The 25,973-nt window shown below is 34.1% G+C and overlaps 2 protein-coding genes and 1 long non-coding RNA gene across 7 annotated transcripts; 2 read left to right on the top strand and 1 right to left on the bottom strand.

The window, feature by feature from the left end:
• Positions 1-1,579: 1,579 nt before the first annotated feature.
• On the top strand, positions 1,580-5,633 carry LOC139866459 (uncharacterized). Of its 5 annotated transcripts, XR_011765467.1 has the most exons (6): positions 1,580-1,855; positions 1,939-2,014; positions 4,393-4,500; positions 4,626-4,738; positions 5,376-5,511; positions 5,604-5,633. It is a non-coding gene; the product is annotated as an uncharacterized lncRNA (long non-coding RNA). The 5 variants fall into 5 exon arrangements; XR_011765470.1 differs by having other exon boundaries at positions 1,964-2,014; positions 4,397-4,500; positions 5,376-5,627; XR_011765468.1 differs by having other exon boundaries at positions 1,964-2,014; positions 5,376-5,627.
• A 1,937-nt stretch (positions 5,634-7,570) lies between these two features.
• Positions 7,571-8,386, top strand: LOC139866567 (uncharacterized). Its single transcript, XM_071854840.1, has 2 exons — positions 7,571-7,946; positions 8,023-8,386. Exons 1-2 carry the CDS (start codon positions 7,610-7,612, stop codon positions 8,193-8,195), a joined length of 510 nt encoding a protein of 169 aa, XP_071710941.1. The 5' UTR covers positions 7,571-7,609; the 3' UTR covers positions 8,196-8,386.
• Positions 8,387-14,471: 6,085 nt separating this feature from the next.
• Positions 14,472-18,475, bottom strand: LOC139867060 (GDSL esterase/lipase At1g54790). The gene is made up of 5 exons (XM_071855389.1): positions 18,253-18,475; positions 17,940-18,140; positions 17,656-17,822; positions 17,271-17,541; positions 14,472-14,909 (listed from the first exon to the last, which is right to left on the bottom strand). Exons 1-5 carry the CDS (start codon positions 18,473-18,475, stop codon positions 14,641-14,643), a joined length of 1,131 nt encoding a protein of 376 aa, XP_071711490.1. The 3' UTR covers positions 14,472-14,640.
• Between the last annotated feature and the right edge of the window lie 7,498 nt (positions 18,476-25,973).

Genomic DNA, 25,973 nt, shown 5'->3' with positions numbered 1-25,973 from the left:
GAGGTTAGCTTCCACTGTGTACTAGTCGTGCTGTAGACACCCGCTGCTTAGAGTTGCTATCGCATGAACTACTTTATTTTGCATTCAAACATTCGTACTTTTGAACTATGACTTGTAACGACCATTGTGGTCACATACACCTATTATTTGCTTCTACTTAGTGAAGCATGCTTTTGGATTGTAAAACATTTGATGTCGGTTATGACGTCACTTTATCCATGAATGCAAACTCTTTTTGAAAACGCATATAGTACTTAACCTTGTAATGATCCTGTTGTTGATGATTCGTACACGATGGTTTTGTACGGGGCATCACATGTTTAGTCTTGGATCGGGAGTAATATCATGGTGCAGCAAGAGACAACCAACTGTATCATTATCAAGCACTGAAGCAGAATATCAATTGGCATCATCAGCAACACAAGAAATTACATGGTTGAAACAACTAATGGAAGATCTTCATCAATCAACAGACTATCAAGTAGAGCTTTTCTGTGATAACCTATCAGCTATACGTCTAGCAGAGAATCCAGTCTTTCACGCAAGAACAAAACATATAGAAGTACACTATCACTATGTTCGCGAGAAGGTCCTTGAAGGGGAGATCAAGATGGTGCCAACAAAGACAGATGAACAAGTTGCAGATATATTCACCAAGAGCCTAAGTAAATCAAAGTTTACAAAATTCAGAGAAGCACTTGGAATGGTCTGCAAGACATCATTGGAAGAAAATTTGCATTGAGGGGGAGTGTTAAAATACAATGCAAATTTAGATAATATGGAATTAGTAATGTATATAAATATCTAGATATTAAAATGTAAAAGAAATATCTAGATATTAATATATATATATATATATATATATATATATATATATATATATATATATATATATATATATATATATATATATATATATATATATATATATATATATATATATATATATATATATGTGAAGAAAAATCTAGATGTTAAAATGAAAAAATCTAGATATTTTTATGTGGTAAAAATATCTAGATATTTATCTATGGAAAAATCTAGTGTGTAGAAGTTTCCATGGTGTTGTATAAATATGGGTGTTGATTTCATTTGTGAGTAAGTTGTGAGTAAGTGAAGTGTGAAGTAGAGAAGAAGTAAGAAGTGAAGAAGAGTTAGAAGTAGAAGTTGTGAAGAAGTAAGAGTGTGAATTGAGTCCATAATATTGTAATTGTTTCTTTGTATTAATAAAAGTGTTCTTTGTTAAGTTTCCCGGTTAAGCCTTAGTTCGTGTTTGAGTTCTTAGTGCACTTGTGTTATTTTTATTATATGGTCGGCTCTGCCGCCTAAATGATATATGGTCGGTTATACCGCCTGAATGATATATGGTCGACACTGTCGCCTAAACATTATTGTGCACTAAGGATTCATAAAATTAAAGGCTAACCAACGTCAAAGTGTTGATATAGTGAGTGAGTATAACCTAGGTCCTCTATAGTGGGTGTGTTGGCTCGTCCAAGCTTTCAACATTTTTTATTAACAATTTTAGGTATAATTAAGTCGATATGTTCATCAATTATCTTATTCCCCTCCATCACTTGATTCATCAATTATCCACCGTCGTAATTCATCAGAGATCGAAGATTCGTGTTCGGGTGAGAAACGTCAACGCCTTTGATTGATTTTCGGCCAATTAAATTAAAGTTAAATAAAAAAGAAGATCGTCCGATTTGATATCTAATATCATTGATCGCATAATCAATTGATCGTTTGATCTCTGATGTATTCATATTGATTGTTTCATTTCATATGGAGTATTGGAAATGATTTTATCAGAGTTTAAGACCTACACAAATGGGATTCTCTCTTAATATTGGTATGTTTCTTGATTTTTGTGATTTTACATGTGCTAAAAGTTACACAGGTTGTGATTATCTTTTTAATGTTCTATGAACCAAGGTTGGTGTCTGATTTTGTTGGACAGTTTCTTAACAATGACATTTTAAGAGCGCATTCAACTCAAGATCTTATCAAGGTAATCATTTGCTTGAGTTGTCAAAATAATAATTTCAGAAGAGTTTGTGTTTATGGTTAATCAAGCTATTGATTGATGTTTTGATATCTTACATTTAGTATTTTGAATTAGAAATAATTGTGCCGTTGGTCCCTTCATTATACACCAAAAAGCTAACAGCGTTCCTCAAGTTTTTTTTTTTGGCTAACAGCATCCTTCCATTATCACCTTTTATGATGCCGAGTCCCTCCGTCTGAATGCCGTTAAATAAGTCCGTTAAGTCTTGACATGTGCCTTCCATGTGAGGGTAAAATCGTCTTTTTTCCCTCTTGATTTGAGATGTTACATTGGGGTTTTCAATTTGGGGGTAAAGTCGTCATTTTTCTTCACTTTCAGCCTTTAATGGTGTGAGAAGGGTTGGTGCTTTTCTTCCCCATTCATCTTCATCTTCCCTATTCATCTTCACCATTGAAAATCATAAACCCTAATACATATTATTCACATAAATTCATTCCCTAGCCTATTTGGTTATACATATTCGTTGACCCAAAACAAATGTAATAAAAACATTTGATCTTAAACTGAAAATGATTTGTAAACAGATGGTTCCATCGAATATATACCGTAATATCATTAAAAACTGAAGCGAAATTCACATCAACTAGTGGGCCAAACTTAACATCGTGTTGGGCTTTTCAGCCCATCGGATTTCTATTACGCCTCAGAACCAAGAAGTGGTGCATTGTGGCCATTTGTTCTTCTAGAAAATTGAACTGGTTTCAAAGCTGGATCTTTATATGCACTAATTAGTTTCTCATGAAATTCAGTAGCCCTTACTGGATTATTTAAGTCACTTTTGTCTTTCTTTATCATGCACTGTAAAACAAGTAATATAATAATTTAACTTAATTTCATCCAAATATTGAAAAGTAGAGTCTTACAGAACATAAATTGAACTTCAACATTTAAATTTCGATTGAATCTGTGTTTGATGATGAATCCCTAAAAAAATATTGTAAATCCTTCACATAACCTTTGCCAATCATTACTTTAACCATAAACATCAAGGATTGCTCGAATTGGATTCATGAACATGTGGTTGACTTTTAACTCCAAAGTTTGACCTTCAAATTCAATCTCAAATCATGATGATATGATCTGAAGTTTTTCACATAATGATTTTAAATGACTTTGTAATTTTAGTTTTTGCAAATATATTCCGAATTGTTCTGTGCACCTCCGATTTACGATGTTTCGGTTAGTGATGAACACGATCTGGAAATCGATGAATTCGTAACTGTTAATTGTAACTGAAGATCATCGAGTGTTCATTTTTGGTTCTAGATCATGAATCGAGTGTTCATTTTTTGGTTCTAGATCATGAATCTAGTGTTCATTCGGTTTAAGCTTTGCGGTTAAGGAGATGAAGTTCATCAACGAACTTGAATGTGAACGAACTACGATATGTTTTTGTTGATCTATGAATCTAACTTGTGGATGATGATGTGGTGATAACTTGATAATGATCCGTTGATTTGATGAAGGTGAACAACGATCTAATATCATGATGAAGATTAAGATGTTTTTGATGATAGAGAGATACAGTATAATTGATGATAAAGAGATATACAGATCTATCTAGTCATCATTAAATAAAAAAGATATGGAAATAAAAAATAATTAAAAGAGAAAAGGAATTAGATACGGAGGCTAGAAAGACGATTTTACCCTCACATGCAAGGCACATGTCAAGACTTAACGGACATATTTAACGGCATTCAGACGGAGGGACTCGGCATCATAAAAGGTGATAATGGAAGGATGCTGTTAGCCAAAAAAAAACTTGAGGGACGCTGTTAGCTTTTTGGTGTATAATGGAGGGACCAACGGCACAATTATTTCTTTGAATTAAAAGTTAATGAATATTGTTAATATGTTATATATTATATCATTCTTTTCATGTACATATTGATACAGATGTAACTATAAATCATATTGATGTTTTAAACATTATGATATGAATAGCAGAGAAAATCATAGATGATACACATATATCATATATGTTACTAATATTTATTGAGTTCGTGAAAGTTTGGATACAATTGATTTTTTTATCGGATGTTTCTTGCTACTTTTCATCTACTGTGTTGAAGGATGATCATTTGAAGTTGGATAGAACAGGTAGAACAGATGCACACCACGAGTTTGATATTGTGTCTCTAACTGAAAAAAGTTCTGATATATTTCAAAAATTGAAACATTAAACCGATTTAGTATATAAATTGAGTTTATATTTATATTTTTATTTTATATAAGCAGTAGATGATATGTGTGCTTGATTGCATAAGAATTCTGGGTACCAACTAATAAATCAGTTTTTCATGTTCAATTTCCGATAGGCAGATTCTTTAAACTATCAAGGTTTTTCATTGAAGCAGCAAATTGGATTGATATGAGAGGACAGGACAGTGGCACTTGGGGTTAACAACAAAGAAATTGTTGATTTGGTACAATTCTTTATTTATACATTTCCGTACAACTAATATAAATAATTAGCTAATAATTAGATGAGTTTATGTCTATGCATTCATAACTCACTACCAAACTGTACCATTAAATAACTCATCTATAGGAAAGAGTTTTAAAGGAAAGGCAATCGATGTACCGGATGTCTGGACGATTAAGAGGAAAATTAAATCTCCTCCGGAAGTTAATGACAAATTGACAATACATCACCAACTGCAGGTATTTATGACAATCTCTGCCCCAGAATGAGGTACTTACTGGCACCCACTGCATATATGTATAAAACCTTCCTATGCGAGAACATGAATGTTTAATGAGGGAAGTGATGTTTACAAATTTGGAGTTCTGTTAAGAAAAATAATAACTAGAATGAGTCCATGTGTTCTTTGGTCTATTTAGGTTAGCCATTATACGTCTTTAATATATGTGTCAAAATGAGCGGGTCACAAAGCTTTTCCCAAGCCATTATACTTCTATTCACTTTCATCCATTTTTATTTTAGCTTTAAAATTGACATACTATAAATTGGGTCAAATTGGATATTTGTAATTTTTAAAGGTGATAATGAAAGTGTAGTATAATTAAAGTAAAAACCGGGTATGTATGACACAAGTCTTCTTCTATATTAAAAGAAAGTGCTAATTAAATGTTCAATCTAAACCGTCGGATGACTTCGCATGTTTGAGATCTAACGATTCATTTTCTTGCACAGCTCATAGTACATCCTCTTAGCTAATCTTCAATTATGTTTTCTAATATACCGTTTCTTGCTAGACGTCCCAAACTGATACTTTCTGTTTATTTCTAAATCCACACTATCATTTCAAATTAATCGCACAATTTGTCTCTTTTACAGTTTCTCAAACTTGTATCAAACATTCGCTGTTTATAAAGTGCTCTACAATCGGAAAAGTGAACAAACAGCGACCGGAAATAGTTTTGATCAAAGACCGGAGTTGAAGGATGGCGATGATACTAAGTCGAACGTAAATGTTCTATTTTAGTTTGCTAATTTGATGCCTTACATGCTTAATACTGAATGTTTGTTGATTATGTCTGAACTATCGTGATTTGCAACTTGCAGTTTCTTTGGTGGACATTGGAATTTAACACTTCATCGCTGATAAACACTCCAGGTAACTCGGTGTTATCATTATTTATAAAAAAAACTCGCATAGTCGGTCATAAATTCTTTGATTGTTTGATAAATTTGGCTTGTCCAACTTAAACTGCTTTTTGCGTAACCAAAACTGTTGTTGCAGCTTCAATCAATACTATTTAATTCACTTTATATTTGTTCCCACTTGCTAATGCAAGACCTTAGTTTTTATCTGAATAAAGCATACATGAATATGTATCACATTGACAGTCTTAGCATATTTAGGGAGTTGGCATGATGTTTTAGCCAACTATATGTCAACTATCAAAAGGGATTGGTAAATAATGTTCACATGAAACTTTATATACACTTTTCTGAATTTTTGAAAATGAAATACATTGTCACATTCAATATTCGAACTATATGCTAAGATGTTTATAGATACTTGTGTTTATATTTTTTTGACTTTTTTGCTCAGTTGGTCCCTCTATTATACCCCAAATCGCTGGTTTGGTCCCTCAGTTTTTAATTTGGCAATCAGAGTCCCTTTATTATTTTAATTTTGCAATTGGAGTCTTTCGTCTAACGGACATCCAAATCGAACGTTAACTCCCATCACGTGAGTTACACGTGATGGGTAATATCGGAATTAATTTTAATTCTTGGTACTGAATAAACCCAAACGGGTATGGTCCCCCACTTTTATCCACCGATTTTCACACTCATCCCTCCAAATAGTGTTAACCACGAAGTAAAACCTAAAAGCAAAATTGATTATCAATGGATGATTCAATGGATGATTCATGGACTATTCGTACATCAGAAACTGATCAAAAGGCTATCGACCAATTATACGGTATGTTTTATGCACCCAAAGCTCATAATTCTGTGGAACCCTAAATATTATTAGGTAATTGTTTTGTTAACTTTAATTTTTTACACATTTTTCAGATGTATACCCTGATTTGTTCACGATTGTGTTACATCATGGTGGATATTTTAGAATGGGTAGTGAAGTTGTGTACACAGAAGGTAAAATTGATTACATTGATTGTTTTGACATTGAAAAGTTTTGTTTAGGACAACTGGATTCAGTCATGCAAGAATTAGGTTATGATCCCACCAGGTCTGTGGTATATCGTTTTCTTAAACCCAATACAAACATGGATACTGGGTTAAATCTTTTAAATGATAATGAACATAGGGACTATTTGCTTAGTTGTCTAGAAGATGGTGATGTGATTTATAGGCAAATTGATGTGTATGCTGAACATGAGGATATTAAAGGGAAGAGGTTATGGTCAGAACAAATTAATAATGATAACTTAGTAGTTGGTGGTGTTCACAGTGATGGGAGCTTAGTAGAGGGTGATAACAGTGAAGGTAGTGACTCTGAGGATAGTGATTACATTGTTGATGATGAAAATGAGATTTTGGATGTTCATGTAGAGATGAAAGATTTTAATTTTAACATTGATAAGAATGTAGAGTTTATGGGAAATGGCTGTAACTCATTTGAAGATGATGAGGTCAATATTGAGGGTACAGAATTGGAAGTGTTGAACAATGATGGTTTTGAAAGCTATGATTCTCAAAGTGATGAAGAAGGGGTAAGGAAGAAGAGAATTCGTAATCATAAAAAGGAGGTTGAAGGTAGTGTTCAAGTGGGAAAAACTATCTTCTATCTTGGACAAAAGTTTGAAAGTAAATCAGAGGTTAGGCAAGCTGTGAGAATGCATGCTATTGAAACTAGGAGAAAGCTAGTTATTGTTAAGAATGACAAAAGAAGAATTAGGGTTAAATGTGAAGGGTTGTGTATAAATTCAAAAGGTGGTGAGATAGTTAGTCAAAGTGATTTGTCAAAGAAGACAAAATGTGATGTGGGGCCCAGTAACTTAAGAGTTAAAGGTGGTGTAGTTGGGAAGAGTAAAGACAAAGTGACTAGTCAAAGGTACCAAGTGAGTGGAAAAGTTAATCAATATGTTGTGGATATGGAGACTAGATCATGTGCTTGTAGAAAGTGGGAACTAACAGGGATACCTTGTAAGCATGCAATTGCAGTGTTTTATAACATGAGTGAAAATGGTTTGGAAACTGGTGAACCAGAAACATGGGTTCATCCAGTGTATTTGTTAGATACATGGATCAAAACTTACCAATACACCATTGAGCCATTGAATGGGAGAAGCTTATGGCCAAAGGCAGAAGGCATGTTCACTCTGGTATCACCAAAGACTATTTCCACACCTGGTCGTCCAAAAAAGAAAAGAAGGTTGTCCAAAAATGAAGTTGATGTCATTGGTGATAGTGGTAAACTTAGCTCAAAAGGTATGCTCATTTTATTTATTAATTACATCTAGTACCATTTCAATTAATATGGTATTTATTTTGTTAATATTTATAGGCAAGCTAAAGAAGTGTGGCACATGTGGTACTTATGGACACAATAAGAGTACTTGTACAGGTGAGAAGAAAAGAAGTGGGAATGTGGATAACAAGTGGACAAAAAAGACAGTGAAAGTTAAGCTATCTTCAAAGAAGACAATGGTAGTTGGAAAAGGGAAGAAGAAGAAGTGAATGTTGGTGGTGGTTTGTGTTTTAATCATGTGTTTTATGTCTACTTAAAACTTGTTATGTGACTTGGTACAATGTTTGTATTTTATTAAGGTGTGTTGTTGTCTTTTGGTAAGTTTAAGCACATTTGGTAACTGGTACTACGTACTTATGTTGACTTTTGGAATCTATGACATTTGGTAATGCTTGTATGTTTGTCATTTCACTTTAGTTACAATGTATTGTCTGTATGTTTGTCATTTCACTTTAGTTACAATGTATTGTCTTGTGTTTTTGGTTACACTGTATGACTTTGGTTACAATTTATTGTCTACACTTGGAGTCATTGTCTTGTGTTGTAAGGTTACTGATACAGATATAAAACAGATGCAAAATTTAACAAAACAAGCTTCGTTCCATTACCATTACCATTTTACAAAGTACATCATACATACACCACAATTTCAATGACTAAAAAAATAAATACCAAACACAATCCAGCTAAATATACACATCATCTTCCAATTCGTCTCTCTTTTTTCTGCATCTTTGAGCTTTTCATCCACTTCCATTTTGGCATTCATAAGTGTAGCTAGGGCATTGATTGTATTTGGAGGATCATACCAAGCAAAGAAGTCGCACCTAGTGATCTGAGCAACAACATAAACAGGAAATGCTAACATCTTGTTAATTATTTCATAAAATTCGAAACAACATAAACAATCTTACCTTTTTTTCACATGTATAGAATCGACGTCCAGGGTTAGATTCAGTGCCAGATATTCGAATTACACAAGGTCGACCACACCAGCATTCCATTGTTATCGATTTGTAGCTCCAATTTCTGATTAATACGTTATGTAAATGAATTAGGGTTTCAAGTGAGAAGAGAGTGAAAAGCGGAGGATGAAAGTGGGGACCTTACCCGTTGGCGTTATTAAATACCAAAAAAAAAAAAAATTTAATTCCGATAATACCCATCACGTGTAACTCACATGATGAGAGTTAACGTTCGATTTGGATGTCCAGTTGACGGAGGGACTCCAATTGCAAAATTAAAATAATAAAGGGACTCTGATTGCCAAATTAAAAACTGAGGGACCAAACCAGCGATTTGGGGTATAATAGAGGGACCAACTGAGCAAAAAAGTCTATTTTTTTTATATATTATACATGATTTTCAATCCATTTGACCTGTCAGAGGGATAAGCTTACCACATTCGACCCGCTCTATAAATGGGTCATAATTAAAACACGTGTGAAAGTCAGCTTTATAATGTAGTCTATAATTAGTAGATAATTTCTAAATCTGCCAAACAACTCAACAACTAATTTTTCAAATACAAACATGGGTGTCGTCTGGTGGATCATACGTATTATATATTTTCGCATACATTGACTCGACCTAACAAAGTTCATCATGATCTTACTCAGTTATACCTCTCTTCCTTTGCAGTTCATCACTTCTTTTTACCATGATCATGGAGCTAACTGCTAGCTGAATTTGTTGCAACTCTTATAAGTCGTAAATACGTGTGTGACTCGTAACTGTTTGGCAGGCTACTGCTTAATAAGTTTTATTGTTTGTAGGAATTCAGTCGACTTTGTTCTAGCCTTCGAGACAAAATATAATATAGCATTTGCCACTGCTTAAGATTTCATGCACTCTCATAGATTATGATTAGATATAGAAGAGTGTGGTAGGTTCCAAGCGCGGTCTCTTCTTAAGGAGTTATGATAAACGCGTAGCAGGTTTGTTCAACACCATATATGCTCTTTAACTTATATTTTTAGAATTGGTGAGTCTATTAGTTAGCAATCGATTGACTAATGGGTTATGATTAAAATGTAAATGGTTTATTGCTTTAGAATTGGTGAGTCTATGAGTTGGCAATCGATTGACTAATGGGTTATGATTAAAATGTAAATGGTTTATTGCTTCAGTGTTGTGATTAAAATTTGGAGAACATGCCTTGGTCAGCCTTGCACATCATCATTTTCTTTGTATATTTTATAATTACTATTTCACCTTTGGTGTTCAATTGTTTTAAAGAAAATCATGTCATTCCTAAGGATCGAACCCATGACCTCTCCCTATCTCATGACTCAAAGGACATGACGGAACCGTTTGGCTATGCCCGCAAGTTCAGAAAATCCATGATTACTGATTTTCTAATGGTCCAGTCTCAATGCTCTCATGTGAGGATACTGTAGCTGTTGGTTGATGTTGTTAATTCGCTTTTGACAAAATTGCTGAAATAGTCCCTGTGGTTTGTATCAAAACGCTGGTTTAGTCCCTGTGCTTTTTTTTTTATGGATTTGGTCCCGGTAGTTGGTAAAAGTTGCTCATTTAGTCCCTCTGACCGACGGCCGTCAAAAAATGCCGTTTACTCCAGTCATGTGCCAGACATGTGAGGGTATTTTCGTCAGTTTCTTTTCTTTATTTACAATATTGCTAAAATGGTCCCTATGGTTTGTAACAAAGTTGCTGGAATAGTCCCTGTGGTTTGTAAAAAAATTGCTGAAATAAATTTACCTTATCTCCTTCCTCGCCTAAACCCAATTCAAATCCATCTTCCCAAATAAAATATTTCAGCAGTTAAATTCACAACCCAATCAACACATATTCCTATATTTTTTTATAAACAAGATCAAAATTAAAATCAAAATCAAAATAAGAAATCCATATATGTAAAGTTTGGACAAAATTGAAATTGAAATTGCTTACTTTTATTAAATGCATACTACTGCTACTGGCTTCATACAAAACAAAAATGAGAATAAACAAAACAAAAATGAGAATAAGTGGCCACTAGCCAACAATTACGAAAAATTCCAAACAAATAGGAAATAGGAAATACTAATTCAACTAAAATACAAATACTTGATTACGTTCAGATACGTTCTTGAAGACTCGGATGCCATCATGAGTTAATCTCTTATTCCAAACAATAAATTACAATAATACATTACCAAAAAAAAAGCTACAGTGCCCCGAAACTTTCCAGCTTCGTTCATATATGTGACGGCAAAGTTCCGGCCACCATCACCTTCTGGTCGAAACCTGAAATGAAATCAGATCTGGATCTGAGAAATGAAATCAGATCTGAAACGAAATCTTCTATGGTTGCTTCAACATAATCAAATCTGAAAAATGAAATCAGATCTGAGAATCCTTAAATAAAACGAAATCAGATAATGGTTAATGAAGACAGATGAAGACCGGTGGTATTAATCATGAAGGCGGATAGATTTCTGGTTGTCTTGATTCAACGACGGCGATGGATTTCCGGTCATTTGAAGAACCATAGTCGGATTTCAAAACCACCACAAAGTTATGGTGTTCAAAACCACCAGATTTAATTTGGAGTTTTTGTTTAAAGTGTTTGTGTTGGATTTAATTTGATTTAGAATTAGTTAGAACTAAATAATAGCAGATGGTTAGTATATGCTTGGTTCGTTTTTTTAGAGAATTTGATGTGGATTTGTTTATCAATGTAGAGAATTTGGGGATGAAGATAAAGATAGATAATGAAGTTTTTTTTTAAAGGAAAGACAAACCACAGGGACTATTCCAGCAACTTTGTTACAAACTACAGGGACCATTTTAGCAATATTGTAAATAAAGGAAAGAAACTGACGAAAATACCCTCACATGTCTGGCACATGACTGGAGTTAACGGCATTTTTTGACGGTCGTCGGTCAGAGGGACTAAATCAGCAACTTTTACCAACTACCGGGACCAAATCCATCAAAAAAAAGCACAGGGACTAAACCAGCGTTTTGATACAAACCACATGGACTATTTCAGCAATTTTGTCTTCGCTTTTTCATTGTATGTTTTAAAATAATATTTTTTCCATGGTTTGAAGCCTATTAAATTTCAAAATGGTGATGAAGAAAATAGCTAGAAAGTAGAAAGTAATGGATGTTCTTATGTTTGAGTTGTATTTTGAAGTTAATTGTTTTCATTTAATAAAAAATTGTTAGGCATAATTATATTTACCTGGTGCACTGTTTTGTCTATTTTTATATGCATATAAGCTATATGAACACGTTCATCGTCAATAGTGCATAGTTTTTATTTATCTAATATCATATTGTTCGACCTCATAGAATATTTTTATGTCTTGATCCCGCAAGAATATTTTTATGTCTTGATCCCGCAAAGTTGCGGGTATTAAACTAGTTATGTTATAATTTCTTAGACTAATACGAAGTAATATTTTCATCGTACTTCAAACTATTTACATAAAATCTATTTTATGATTGAATTTTTGGATACAAATTTGAATAATCCATTGAAGAAATGCATTGGCAATATGGAAAATATTTTTGATTGAATAGCAATGGAGAGCTCTACACACCGTTGGTTTGAAAAGAGTGATAACTTCATCAAAGACGCTCGAGCCCGTGATTTTGTTGTGTGTTTCCCATTTTTATTTGTATAGTTTTAAATGGTTTATAATTTTTCTTATTTTTAGGTTGGTTATCCTCTAGCGTAGTTTCTTTGTTTATCGATTTCGTCTGAGCTCCTGTTAGGTTTTGTACTAGTTGAGCTAGTATGTTTTGTTGACGGTTCCTTTTGTACGTTTTAGAGTTTTCAACTTTTTGATGAAATTCTCTATTGGTTTATAAATATTAGTCTTTTTCGCTGAAAAAAAAAGAGTGATAACTACAATCATTTTAATTTATATAATCAAAGCTTTTAATTTAGATAACTATCTCTTACTCATCTTTGTTTCAACACCCACATCTCGAGTTCTACACCATCTCCATTACATTTTTATCACCAACATTACTGCCTCACAAATCCATAATATTCATCATATCTATTACAACCTCACAACCACTGCCATCACCACCATATCGGCACAAAAATAGCGTCTAACACCATTATTACCACCATTGTCACCGCCAGTCCTCCTCAACTATGTCGTTGTTGCCATCAAACCACCGTCTTCCATCACCATCAAAATTCAAACCACCGACGTCACCAAACTACCGCACCCCGTCACCTTTTCCCAACAACTACAAAACCGCCGCCCCCGAACACCTTCTCCATACAAACCGCATGTTACTCTATATTCAGATTTTGCCGCCTCCCTATTTTTTGAATCTGGTGTGATTTTTTTATTTTAAGATGTGATGAATCTGAACAAGATTTACACGTGATCGTTTCGGAACCTTTCCTAGGCCACGCTAGGGAGGTTCGAGTCTTAAACCTCGTGTGAAGCCATAAGGATGCCTTACCCCCGGTCACCTTCGTGATGGTAAAAAGTAAATATTGTTCGTTTTGGAAAATACCAGTTGCAAAGGTAACACGATACAATATCCCTTTTCCTTCAAAAAAGTCTATCAAGTTTTTCTTTCATGTTTCTGTTCATAAACCATCCCAAGATCACCTACTGTGGTTGGGCTCTCACCACAACAATAACAACAACAACAACACCCAATACCACATAAGTGGTGTATGGGAGAGGTGAGATGTAGACAATCATTCTCCTATTCGAGAATAAAGACAAGTCATTTCTCCACCCAGAGTGAAACACTCTCAAAAGTAGAAAAATGCATCTCTCTCTCTATTCGACGGATAGAGATATTGTTTCCGAGTGGACCTCCGACCAATAAGTAAGAAGAAATTTTAAAAAAAATAAAATAAAATTAAAAATAAAATTGAGACGCCATGAAAATGGTTGGGCCCTTAGTTCCTCCCAAAAGGTTTTAGGTTCAAACCAATCTGGAAACAAATATTGAGGTGGTGAGCAAAAAAGGTTATAATCAGTCACATGATATCCGAATAAGCCACTTAAATCAGGGTAAAAAAATAATCTCCATCAGTTCATACTGTTATTGTCTGTGCCACAATTGTATACGCTTTTTATACCAGGAAATAGTTACAAGTAATTGCCATGAGATCCAAATTGTACAAAATAGCTGATATGGACAAAAAATGGTTACTAAAAATAATCCATTGTACAAAGTTGCTGATGTGGACAAAAATGGTTGACTAAAAATGCTGAAGTAGAGAAAACTAGAATGCTGAAATGGACATAAAGAGGCTAATTAATGTTACTGCTTTAGAGTTATATAATTTATGCATTAACCACATTTTTATGTGAAAATTATTCCACTTCCATTTTATTTGTATAATCTTATTACATAAAAGTTCAGCTTCTTCAATGATGTGTAATGTATTCAATATGAAGTTCAAAAATATTCAATACATAATAAGAATTAAAAAAGTATGTACATATATGTAAACATAGACACATAAAACTATTATATTCATGTTTGTATGTAGATATGTATGTAGGTATGACAACCGGTTTTTCTTGGCTCGATAGGTTTTACGAATGTTTTTTACACTCATACGAACTAGTGTTAAAGTCTGATTGATTCTTGATGTAGTCGCTTGTGTTTCATGTGTTCGGTACAAAACAGAACGAATGAATAATATTAGGTTTGTTAGAACTTAAGATTCAAAAGAAATGGCATTTTGTCAGCAAACGGTGGATCTGAAAATTTTCCTGTAAGTATTTGGTTGGCAATATGTTGATTTGCAGCTTCTGAATAATGTATTCCGTCCCAGTTCACATACTCGGTTGTATCGCTGCATACTGTTGTTGTGATGGAGCTACCATTTATGGTTTTTACTTCACCACAAGCTAACTGACTATTATAGTTTAAAGGCAGACCTCCGTAGCCACAACAAGCCGCTATTGGTTGTTCGAAACCTGCAAAGTTATACATAGAACCAAATGACCACATAAGATTATTGATTCTTGTATAATACCGGGGACCGATTTATTAATAGGTATTCACTTTCAAAAATTGGATACTTGAAATGAGACAAACAAAAATGGAGTAGCATGGTAGACATGTTTGTCTCAATATTTAAGTATTAACTTTCAAAAATAGGCAATCAGCTTGATATGTTTACACTTATTTCATTTTATTACAAGTATATGCTTAAAGGACAAAAATAATATTTGAGTCTTTGTACTTTATCTAAAACTGTGTTCCAACGAGACATGTATCTTGTGACCGACGGAGTAAGAGCACAGGGTATCCCTCGTCCCCATGCTCGCCGTCCAGCCAAGATCGACGGTGAGGGCACCGTCGCCGACACCGTGTCGGCGTCGCCGGGGTCGATTCCCGGCGTCGATCTTCAGTTTCGGGACAAGGACGCTGCAATTTTTGAACGTTTGACATTGGGAATCGAATTATACCCGTTAAAAATTTGAACGTTGCGATTTTTTTTATTTTTTTTTCTATAAATACCTCACATTATTCTTTCATTTTTCACACCATTTTCTACAAACAATTCATTAATCTTCTCCAACTACACATTCTCAAACTACAAAAATCATGTCTTCCACCAAAGTTTCTCTCGATGTACACTACGGGGGCCGAGCGGCGTACGACTGAAAGTCGTACGTTGACGATGAAAAAAATCGTTTGAAGATGTCGAACTTTCCGAGGTTGAAGATTGGACAAAGTTGACAAAGTTTCTTCAAAAAGAAACATCGTATGTGTTTACGCAAATTGTGTTTTTTTTCCGAAGAGGCGCAAGAGTTGAAGTTTCTGTTTACGGATGAGCAATGGGATGCGCAAAAAGAAAGAGCCCGGACACGACCGTATCAGTTGTATCTTGTAAACATGGGTGTTTCTCCGGTTAACCCGGAGTACTCTGATTCGAGTAGCCTTGAATCAGGTTACGTGAGTCGGGATTCGATTTATTAGGACTTTTTTTATTTAAATGTAATCGTATCGTATCCGTTTTATCTATGTGTAACCGTATTATTATTAATTTTAATTTTTTATTAGGACTTTTTTATTAATTTTAATTTTTTAAATAAAAAAAATTGGATACTACATCTTTTTTGGGGTGTATAGCTCAGTTGGTAGAGCATTGGGCTTTTAACCTAATGGTCGCCTGAAAATGGACAATGTGGACACTCGGCACCCAACAGCCAGTCAGTCAATCTCAGTGTCCAAAATGGACACTGAAAAGGACCACAGACACCTCGTGCTCTTAGAGCTCTTTCTCGTACTCTTAGTGTGGGACCCACCAAATATTTTCAAATAAACATAATCAATTATACCAGGCCAAGTTGCCAACCGTGCCTCATCATATCAAAAACAAAATCAAAATGCAATCACATGTTTTTGTAATTTACATTGTTTCCTCATCACATGTGACCATCAAATTTGTTTTCTTAGTACGACCCTATCACTCCCACATGGAGATCAGAATAAAACATGTAACCCAGCCTCAAAGTTCTGTCTATTTATCAACTTATATCACTTATACGGAGTATGTTCTAGGCTTAAAATTCAAAAAAAGTTCCTTTGTCTTGGGGAATTTTGGGAGTAAACGGGTAAATGATTTCAATCTGGATAATAATCCAAAATTGTGTAAAGGATCACTTTGGAAAATGATATTTTCTACCCAATTGATGCAGAGTTCACAAAATTCATTTTGGAATAAGGCTAAAGATTTTTAAACTTTCGGCAACAAGATTTTGAATCCGTGTGTTTTTTATGTTACTAATAATAATATGACAGTTAACAAATAGTCATGTCTAAACTTTTTTAATAAATGTACTCTTGGGTCTGTTTACCTCCCAGTTAATAATCTGTTTCTATACAGCTTTTATTTTAGTAAGTAAAATTGTTATTTTTTTGTCACTTAATCTGAAAATTGTTCTGTTTCTAGGAGAAATAGAATCGGACACCCCTTCCAATTAAGATTAAGATTCAAATGAAAACAGAGGCAAATTCAGCGAAAAGGTAAATATCCCTTAGTCCAATCTTTACATTAATAAATGTTTAAGCATAAATTTTGGCACACATGTAAATTTTTACTCCTAAATACCTCAAGCAAAGTAAAGACCCTAGTTATTATAATCCACTTGAAAAATTTTAATGGCAATATTGCACTACAAAATGGTGGTTATTCTTTTTTTTTTTTTTTTTTTTTTTTTGAAAGGCCAAAATGGTGGTTATTCTAAGGATATCATATCATCTGAATCCTAAAATATCTTAACATGTTGATAAATCTGAAATTAAATATGAGAACAATAAGTACTAACCGTATTTGGAATAATTCGCGATGAGATTATATTTGATTGTAAAGATGTCAACATATGTGATATTCGCATCCGAGTACTGAGCTTGCAGCTTTGTAGCAAGCGCGTGTAGCTGTATGTTAAAAATATTCGCTGCTTGGTTGTGCATAGACACACAACCAAGCGCATCGAGCTTTGTGGGATCCGTACCAAACTTTGCAATGTTTTGTGCCAAGCATCCGAGTGGGCCCGTGTTATGAATCCAAAAGTTTCTTGCACCTTGATCATATAACTTCTGAAAACGTTAAAGATTCAAGTTCAAAATTCAAATTGATTAATTGTGTCAACTGCAATTGGAAGTGACACTAAACTAATTAACAGACTCCCGGTAAAAGATATCCAATCGAACCTTAATGCCTATTTCAAATTCTACTAACACCAATGGAATCGAAGCCACTACTTGATCGTAAGATTTGGTGTAAAATGCACCAGCAATATCGTTTTGGCCAATATCGAACATGTAAAGCCCCTGACTAAAATAGTCTTCATCGGGAATGTACTTGTTGAACCTTTTTGCTGTTAAATTCATAACCAAGCCATATCAGTACACTAGCCCAAGTGATAATTTGGTTAAAATAAGAAATTTTTATAATAAGCATTTTATAAAAAAATGTATGGTGTGGTATGACATACACTTAGCTTGCAGCTGAAGAACCCGTAATTTGAATCGAAAAAATTGGGCAACTTGAATCCCGAATGAGAACGGGCTAACAGCATTGGGACCAGGTGGTAAGATCGTCGATCCAGCCGCAGCAAAGTTGCATCCTTTACGGAAATTTGGGACCCCGAGAGCTTCTAAGTACGCGTTCAGGAACGGCAAGTCCATTGCATCCACTTCAAAAACATAATACATAATAATGTTCAAATATGAATACAAAAAATACATAGACATATACATATATAAATAAGGAATGTGAGGAAAAAAAAAAAAAAAAAAAGAACTAACTCAAGAAATCTACTATAAGTCGACCATCGCAAAACCTCCCTGATGGTCCTTTGAAATAAGTCTGGCCATTAGGGGGGTCCAGATGGTCACCGACACCAGCGACTAAGTCGCCGGTATCAGAATTAGAGTCTCCAAAGTTGAAAACTGAAGGGTAGTTGAACTCAATGGCATTAGTTGGATATGGAATGCACAAAATGATGAGTAGAAGAACATTTTGGTTCATTTTGGGTATGGTGTGAAGAGGTGTCTTAACAGCATTAGCTATAAAGGCATCATTTTTATGTTTACTTTTCTTATTGTGGGATAACTTATTTGATGGAGTGTTGGTGGACTTTTGTTTGTAATTGAAGTTTGCTTTGAGATTACTGCTGATAGTGATATTACTGTTTTACCCTTGTCAGTTAAGTAGTCACGGGTGCGTCTGTTATGTTGTCATGCTAATATGGGTATTTTTGGTAAGGTTGTGTTAAGTCAAGGTCGTTAATCATTAAGCATATCGTTAGTTATAACATGTTTGTTTACTAACTTACAAACTATTAAATTTATACCTTCTTGTTATTATAAAAGACGTTTTTTTTTTTTTTTTTTTTTTTTTTTTTTGCAAAGCCAACCTTTTATAAAAGAAACACGCAAGGAGCGTGATGAGAGTACAAAGAACAACCTGGGCCAAAAAACGCACCACCAAGAGAAAACACAATCAGTACAGCCTCAAAATACATATAACACCAACTAATACCATCAAAAGAAACCACCTACAACATCATGACACTATTTTTTGGATTATTTTTCCAAGACTCAAAATCACCTTGTATCACCTTTCTTCTAGACGAAAGCCATAAATGTGAGAGGACCCGTAAGCTAACCACGACATCTTCATTTTTAACCGCCCGCCTTTGATCAATGGAGCTATGAACAAGTTTGTTTCGCCATCTCCAAATTAACCAAAGGAGTATTCTACTTGTTGCCCAAAATGCTTTGTTAAGGTTTTTTTGCACCAATATTATATGACGCCTCACTGAGAGCATTGTTAACACCTTGGGGAATACGAATTGGTGATTGCCACCAACAAAAGAGACTTCTCCATAGAGGAACAATGAGCCTGCATCTAAGAAATAAATGCTCCGAGTCTTCTTCCGCCTCATCGCAAAAAAGGCAAGAAGGTTCAATCTGGAGACCGCGCTTTAGTAGATTTGATCTAGTTGCAAGTTTGTCAAGATTAAATTTCCATATAAAAATATTTATTTTCGAAGGGAGACATGGTATCCAGCTTGTCGAATTTAGAACAGGAGGTATTTTAAGAAGCTCACTGTCGATGATGCCACAAAGATGGTGAACCTTGAACACCCCATTTGACTTGAGATTCCAAGACCATGTATCAATATTATGCGATAACAAAGGCCCCAAAGCTATATCATTACAGAAATTATCCAGTTCAATTTTAGCTCTTCCACGAATATTATTACACCAATCCCATTTGCCCTCCAAACAATGACCAGAGTTAAATACTATATCCGCAACCAGACATGATCTGTTAGAGTCTAAAGCGAAGAGTCTTGGGTACCTGGATTTCAAATTCGAAGATGAATTAGGCAGCCATGTGTCGAGCCAAAATAGAGTGGAATTCCCATCACCAATTTTAGTGGAAAACCATATAGTTATTGGAAAATGCCATAATAACCTAGATTAATTGGACAAATAGTTTAAAATGGTAATGTTAGTTACTAAATTTTTCAATAAAGGTAACACTGATAATTTTGTATTTAAAACTAGAGGAGTAGTTGACTTTTTAAGTATGTGTTATTGTTAGGATCGCATAGCTTAAACAATATGTTCTGCATTATAAACTCAAGAGTTCATCCTTTTCTAAAACCAACTTTGATAGAGAGACTTCCCCTTAGACTTATATACATACATTTGTTTTATCCCGTGATCGATGTGGGACTTTAGTTTGCACCCCAACAAACCTCCCCTAAAATCCAAGTCCATAGGGCCTCCCCTCCAACGATAGTCCTGTCCAACCTTTACCATTGCAACCTGGGAACTCTCCACCTAATTGGGTCCAAGATAAGGGAGATTTCGGTACAAGGCTCCAGAAGCGACACATTGTCGCCAGGGTGCGCACGCATGGGCGCTGAGAGGTGTGCCACATGCGTTGTACGCCACATTCGGGCTATAGCTTGGATCTGATACCACTTGTTAGGATCGTATAGTCTAAACAACATGTCCTGCAATATAAGCTCAAGAATCCATCATGTTCTAAAAACAATTGGTGATAGAGGGACTTCCCCTTAGACTTATATACATACATTTGTTTTGTTCCGTGACCGATGTGAGACTTTGGTTTGCACCCCAACAGTTATACAAGATACTTCGAGATATTTCGCGGTTTAAGGAAGAGAAGGAAGTTCAAAGAGATGAATGAATATCCAACTTTTCCTGGTGATCCTAGAAGAGAGTGGCGCTGTGGACAATGTTTGAAAGTCACTCAAGGACCACTAAAAACGACTAGGAGTATTTTTTTTTTTCACAATTAACACTAAGAGGAGATTGTTAGAACTCTAAGTTCTAGTTTTGTAGTGTAAATTGTGAGAAACTCTAAATGTAAAGGGGGTATATATGAGGGTTATATATACCACCTAAGTCTCCTAGTCACATAGTCATTGTACTTCATACGAGTTTAAGAGGCTGTGGAATTATTTTGTTTTCTCTCTTTCCCTTTTCATTCTTCTGTCCGTTTTCACTATCTGTGTTTATTCTACACTTGAAAATCTTTCGATATCTGCTTCTAAACATCTAATCAGGACCTAACATGTTTGAATGTAATTCCATATGATTTGGTCTTAGGATGAATATTCATGTAACAATTTTGATAGAGTAAACCCGTTAAGTAGTCACCCATTAACTAGTCATGTTGGATAGGTGTACATTAATGTACAACTGATCATCTCCTAGTCGGGAATTGATGACCTTCATAATACGTCTAAGCATATTTTATGAGTGTGAAAGTCATCAAACACTTATGTGTTTATAGTTATTAATCTTTAATCCAATGGTGAAAGATGGTGATAATTATATTCAAATATGAAAGTAGTTGAACCTAGCTTATTATCATTTAGAAACTCATACAATATGCGTTAGATGAAGTTTTAACCATTGAAAGTGCCAAACCATATGTAATCGTTAAATTTGGAAAGGGCATTTTGATTAGGGAAAACTACGGTCGATCCGCGGCATAGCGGTGATGGAGATCGTACATTCCAAATCATGTTTAGACTATAGAACGTGTGTACAGAGCATGGTCAGTCGACCCTGCGGCCCAACCCTAGTGTCTAACGTATGCATGCTTCTTTTATATAACGACACTTTTGATTTGCGCGTTATGTGTTTTGAATGTTTGCTAGAGAAAAAGTAGGTGTATGAATTTGCATTTTTACTTTAAAATATCATCTCTCAAATTAAATGTCATCATCAAAACATAAATTAACAATTGAATATTATAATTGAATATAACCCAACTGTTTAGTTATGGGTTATTAATCAAAATGTCAATTTTTTGAATAAAATATAACAATACGCCCCAGAAAAATATTATTGCAAAAATGCCCTAACAAGTCGCAAGGTGCCTTACGACATTGCGAACTGGTCTTGCGACCTTGTGAACGACTGGTCGCAAGGTGCAAGGTGTCTTACGACATTGCGAACTGGTCTTGCCACCTTTTGACTGGTAGCTCATTTTTAGGCACCAGTTTTTTATAGTGTGTTTTTAGACATCTATATGTTTTGTAACCGAAGTCTCAATATTTATTTAAATATCGACCACATATTGCGATTTGAGATTAACATATAAATGTGTGATTTTCTAGTTGTGTAATGTAGTATAAATTGATAGAGTTGAGTCATTTAGTTTTAGTCAATAATGGTGGAGAATTAAAAGGATCACAAATTAGAATATTCTATAACAATTTATGAGCGGTTTAAGACCATTTGCAAATCAAAGAAAAACATAAAATTGGAAGTCTTCGAAGCTGGATTTTAAAACATAGTTGGGACAAACCGCCTATCAGATAGAACTTGAAAAATTACACGATTTAAAAAAAAAGAAAAAACGGTGTCTAAATCGAAGCTATGAATCAAAAGATATGACGTTTAAAACTATTAAGTTCATCTGGTACACGCTAGTCGCATTGTCGAAAGACCACCTTACGACCAGTTAGTATCAAGGGTCACAAGCCCACCTTGCGACGTCACAAACTGCCTTGCGACTTGCAAGGACGTTTTTGCAATTTTTTATTTTTAAATGTATATCGTTATAGTTCGTTTAAAATTTTGTATTTTAGTTAGTATCCCTTTATTATTTCTTTGTTTTATTTGAAAGGAATCTAATGTGTTCACAACCTACATCCATGAAATTATTGACATTGTGTAATGGTATCATGGAAGTACATTTTTACTTTCTTGTTATTCATTTTCTTCAAAGTAACAAAGGCCAATATAGCTTATTCTCAAAGAAAAAGAAAAATAACAGAATATATATTTCTGAAGCAAACCACCTTCATCTTGTATATTAAGGAGTCATCAAAATGGAAGCAACCTTTGTATATTACATGACAAGAATAACTTAATCTCCTCTTCAAAGATATCTTTGCCAGTTAAATCAAGACCACACCACCTCATTTTATCCCATTACCATGGTATTTCACAAAATTACACTAAAAATTTAGGATAAACCTTCCTAAAACAAGATGGCTTCTGGTTGTCTTATATGCAACAACTTGTTCATATACCGGTATTTCAACATTACTACAAGATGCCCATTTTGTTATCTTTCGGTTACTTGTTATTTGGTTTTCAAGTCTTTGGTACAATTATTCAACGTCCAAGCTACGAAAACGGTAGTTTTAGGTGGTTTTAATCCTCGAACAATTGCAGTTTCTGAAGATAAACTTGACCCTTGTGCTCGCTCTGAACATAAAGAGGAGATTGCTAAACCCAAAGCACCACGAAAGACAGTGAGTATTAACCATACTGTAGAATACATAGATGATTATTTAAAAAACAAAAAGAGAAAGAATGCAATGGAGCAATGGCCTTCAAGTGAGATCAAGCCATTGAAGTCAAATCTGAAGGTGGGTTCTAAGCTAAGATGATGAACAATATGTAAATGATAATCTATGGTTTCTAGTTATTAGTCAATGGATATAATAAAGGAAAATCTTCATGAATTTGGTGTTGGATTTTTTTTTTTTTTTGTGAGCTTTATGTTGAAAAGAAATTTGATTTGATAACATGATTTACAGGGAATGGGGGATTTTTGAAGAGGGGAAGTTAACATCTTACCTCTCGTTGAAAGCTTGTCTCAACACTCTCGAACATGGGAGAATGAGTATTTCCCTCATCTTGAAATTATTATATTATCAAAAATTACTTTTTTTTCCAAACATGTATGTTATTCTTCTAGAAGATTAATATTATTAATTACATTAATAGCACTATTATCGATCAATATTAATTTATTTTAGAAAAAATTATATTTTTCTCAATGAACAATATCACGATGAATTTTGACTAATTTTCACTCAGTAACTTATTGTCATCACAAAAAAATAATAAAATTTCTGATAAGTATTAGGGCAAATTGCTCGAAAGAGTAACATATGTTACTCAATTTGACAATTAAGGTAATCTCCAATTTGTTTAAGCACGAAAAAATTTTAATTTTTAATTTATCAAAGAAAAAATTACGATTTTAAAATTTTTAAAATTGAGGTAATCATCTTAAAATTCATTTACATGATTGGTCCTTGAAGTTTGTTGAAAAATTGCGCCAAAAGTCCTCTATATCATCTTCATTCCCATAATCACCACCACCAATCACCATCACCAAAAGTCCTCTTTATCATCTTCCTTCCTCAATACATCAACCCACTCTTCAAAAAACATCATTGATTCTTTAGATATATATGTAATAAATCAATAACTATTAACCTTAAAGTTTTTTTACTAACGATCGTTAATGAATTTAACGATGTTACCTCTTCTTTGATAAATTAAAATCGTAATCTTTATGGGGCTTAAGCAATTTGGGGGAAACCCTTGATTTTCAAATTGGGTAATTTGATTTATCTTTTCGAACCATTTACCCAAAATACTAACTAAATTAACATAAAATTAATGTTATAAGGGTCATGATCCATATGGAAGTAACTTTTGAGCCAAGGGAGAAGAATTGCGAGTAACAAGACCATTATAAGATTTTGATAAATTATTATTATAGTCATGTTCTTAAAAAACTAAACAATTTCTTCATTCAACCGCTTTTCGTTTCCACTGCTAAACATCAATAGTGTATCACAACATCTCCAAGAGTTTCCGAGATATATGATTTTTTATTTCATGTTGTATGCTAAACATTGAGTTGTAGCTTAGCTAGTAGTGGCTTACCTCTCTTAGCGAGAGGTCAGGAGTTCAACTCTGTTGGGCTGCAACATTGCACTCAATGTAACCTGAAGTATCCACTCAAGTCGCCTTTCGCTTAGTGCGAGGGCAGCGGAGATGGGGGTTTTACCGGTCATGCCTTCGGATTGGTCCGGGTTTCCTCCAGGGTAGTAGTTGGGGGCGGGTTATGCAACTACGGAAGATGAACGCGTGAGTGGTTAAGTCTCATCTGGATGATCCCAAACTGATGTCCAAAATAAAAATGATATCAAGTACATTTTTGATACACTTATTAGGATATTTTAATATGATATTTTAAATGTGAGTATACAGATAACAAATTATGTTGACGAAATTAGTTCGGATACACTTACAAATTTTTATTACAATATATATATTTCTTAAAAATTTGCTTGTATACCTTCGGTCGAATACTGGCAAACTTGTTCGAACTCAAAAAAGGTGACGTGGCTAAAAAAATGTTTCGTGTTCACAACATACATTGTATTCGAACATAATGTTGTTCGAACACAATCCATTGTATTCGAACAATATCTCATTCGAAATCATTTAAACATAATTATTTTACAGTTTGTACGTACTAACTTACAAACAGTGATTTATTTTCTCAAATAATAATTAAAAAATATAACATTACATTATTCCATCACCTGTGCACTAGGTACATACATACATTGATCATTGTTAGCAAGGTCGAGAAAAAATGGAATAACTTTGTAAGCAACATCCCAAAAGGAAACGAAACCATGGGTGTTTCCGGTGCATCTTGCAAGCAGTTAAGAATGATGTTGGCCATGTCAAACAGTGTACCATTAACGATCCGATAAATCATTAAGGCCTCAATAACAAGGACACCATCATATTCATTTGCTTGTTCTCGACAAGTTATGTTGTTACGAACAACTTTATATATATATATATATATATATATATATATATATATATATATATATATATATATATATATATATATATTCTTTGCATTGTGTAACACCCTGATCTGAAAATCACTTCGATGGGGCGCCGCGCAAAGATGTTGCGCGCCGCGCAACTGTTGAAAGGACCCGTCCTAATCCATCCGGACAAAGTCCATATCGATTACAAACGATTCACAATAGTTGGTTACATCGCGAGGTATTTGACCTCTATATGATACATTTTACAAACATTACATTCGTTTTTAAAAGACAAACTTGCTTTATATCGAAAATTGATGATATGCAAATCATTTCATAATATATTCAACTATAATTGACTAAATAATA

The sequence above is a fragment of the Rutidosis leptorrhynchoides genome, chromosome 9 (assembly GCF_046630445.1).
Source record: "Rutidosis leptorrhynchoides isolate AG116_Rl617_1_P2 chromosome 9, CSIRO_AGI_Rlap_v1, whole genome shotgun sequence".
Taxonomy (NCBI): Eukaryota; Viridiplantae; Streptophyta; class Magnoliopsida; order Asterales; family Asteraceae; genus Rutidosis; species Rutidosis leptorrhynchoides.
The sequence above is the reverse complement of the archived record's forward strand: the minus strand, read 5'-3'. Positions and strand labels throughout refer to the sequence as shown.

Bases quoted from the DNA above. Each gene is read 5' to 3' on its own strand.
- LOC139866567 (XM_071854840.1), top strand. From the start codon at position 7,610: ATGGAGACTAGATCATGTGCTTGTAGAAAGTGGGAACTAACAGGGATA. The intron at 7,947-8,022 runs GTATGCTCATTT...TAATATTTATAG, and splicing joins TGGTAAACTTAGCTCAAAAG to GCAAGCTAAAGAAGTGTGGC.
- LOC139867060 (XM_071855389.1), bottom strand. From the start codon at position 18,475: ATGAACCAAAATGTTCTTCTACTCATCATTTTGTGCATTCCATATCCA. The intron at 17,542-17,655 runs GTTCGATTGGAT...TAACGTTTTCAG, and splicing joins AATTTGAAATAGGCATTAAG to AAGTTATATGATCAAGGTGC. The intron at 14,910-17,270 runs GTTAGTACTTAT...ATAACTTTGCAG, and splicing joins CGCGAATTATTCCAAATACG to GTTTCGAACAACCAATAGCG.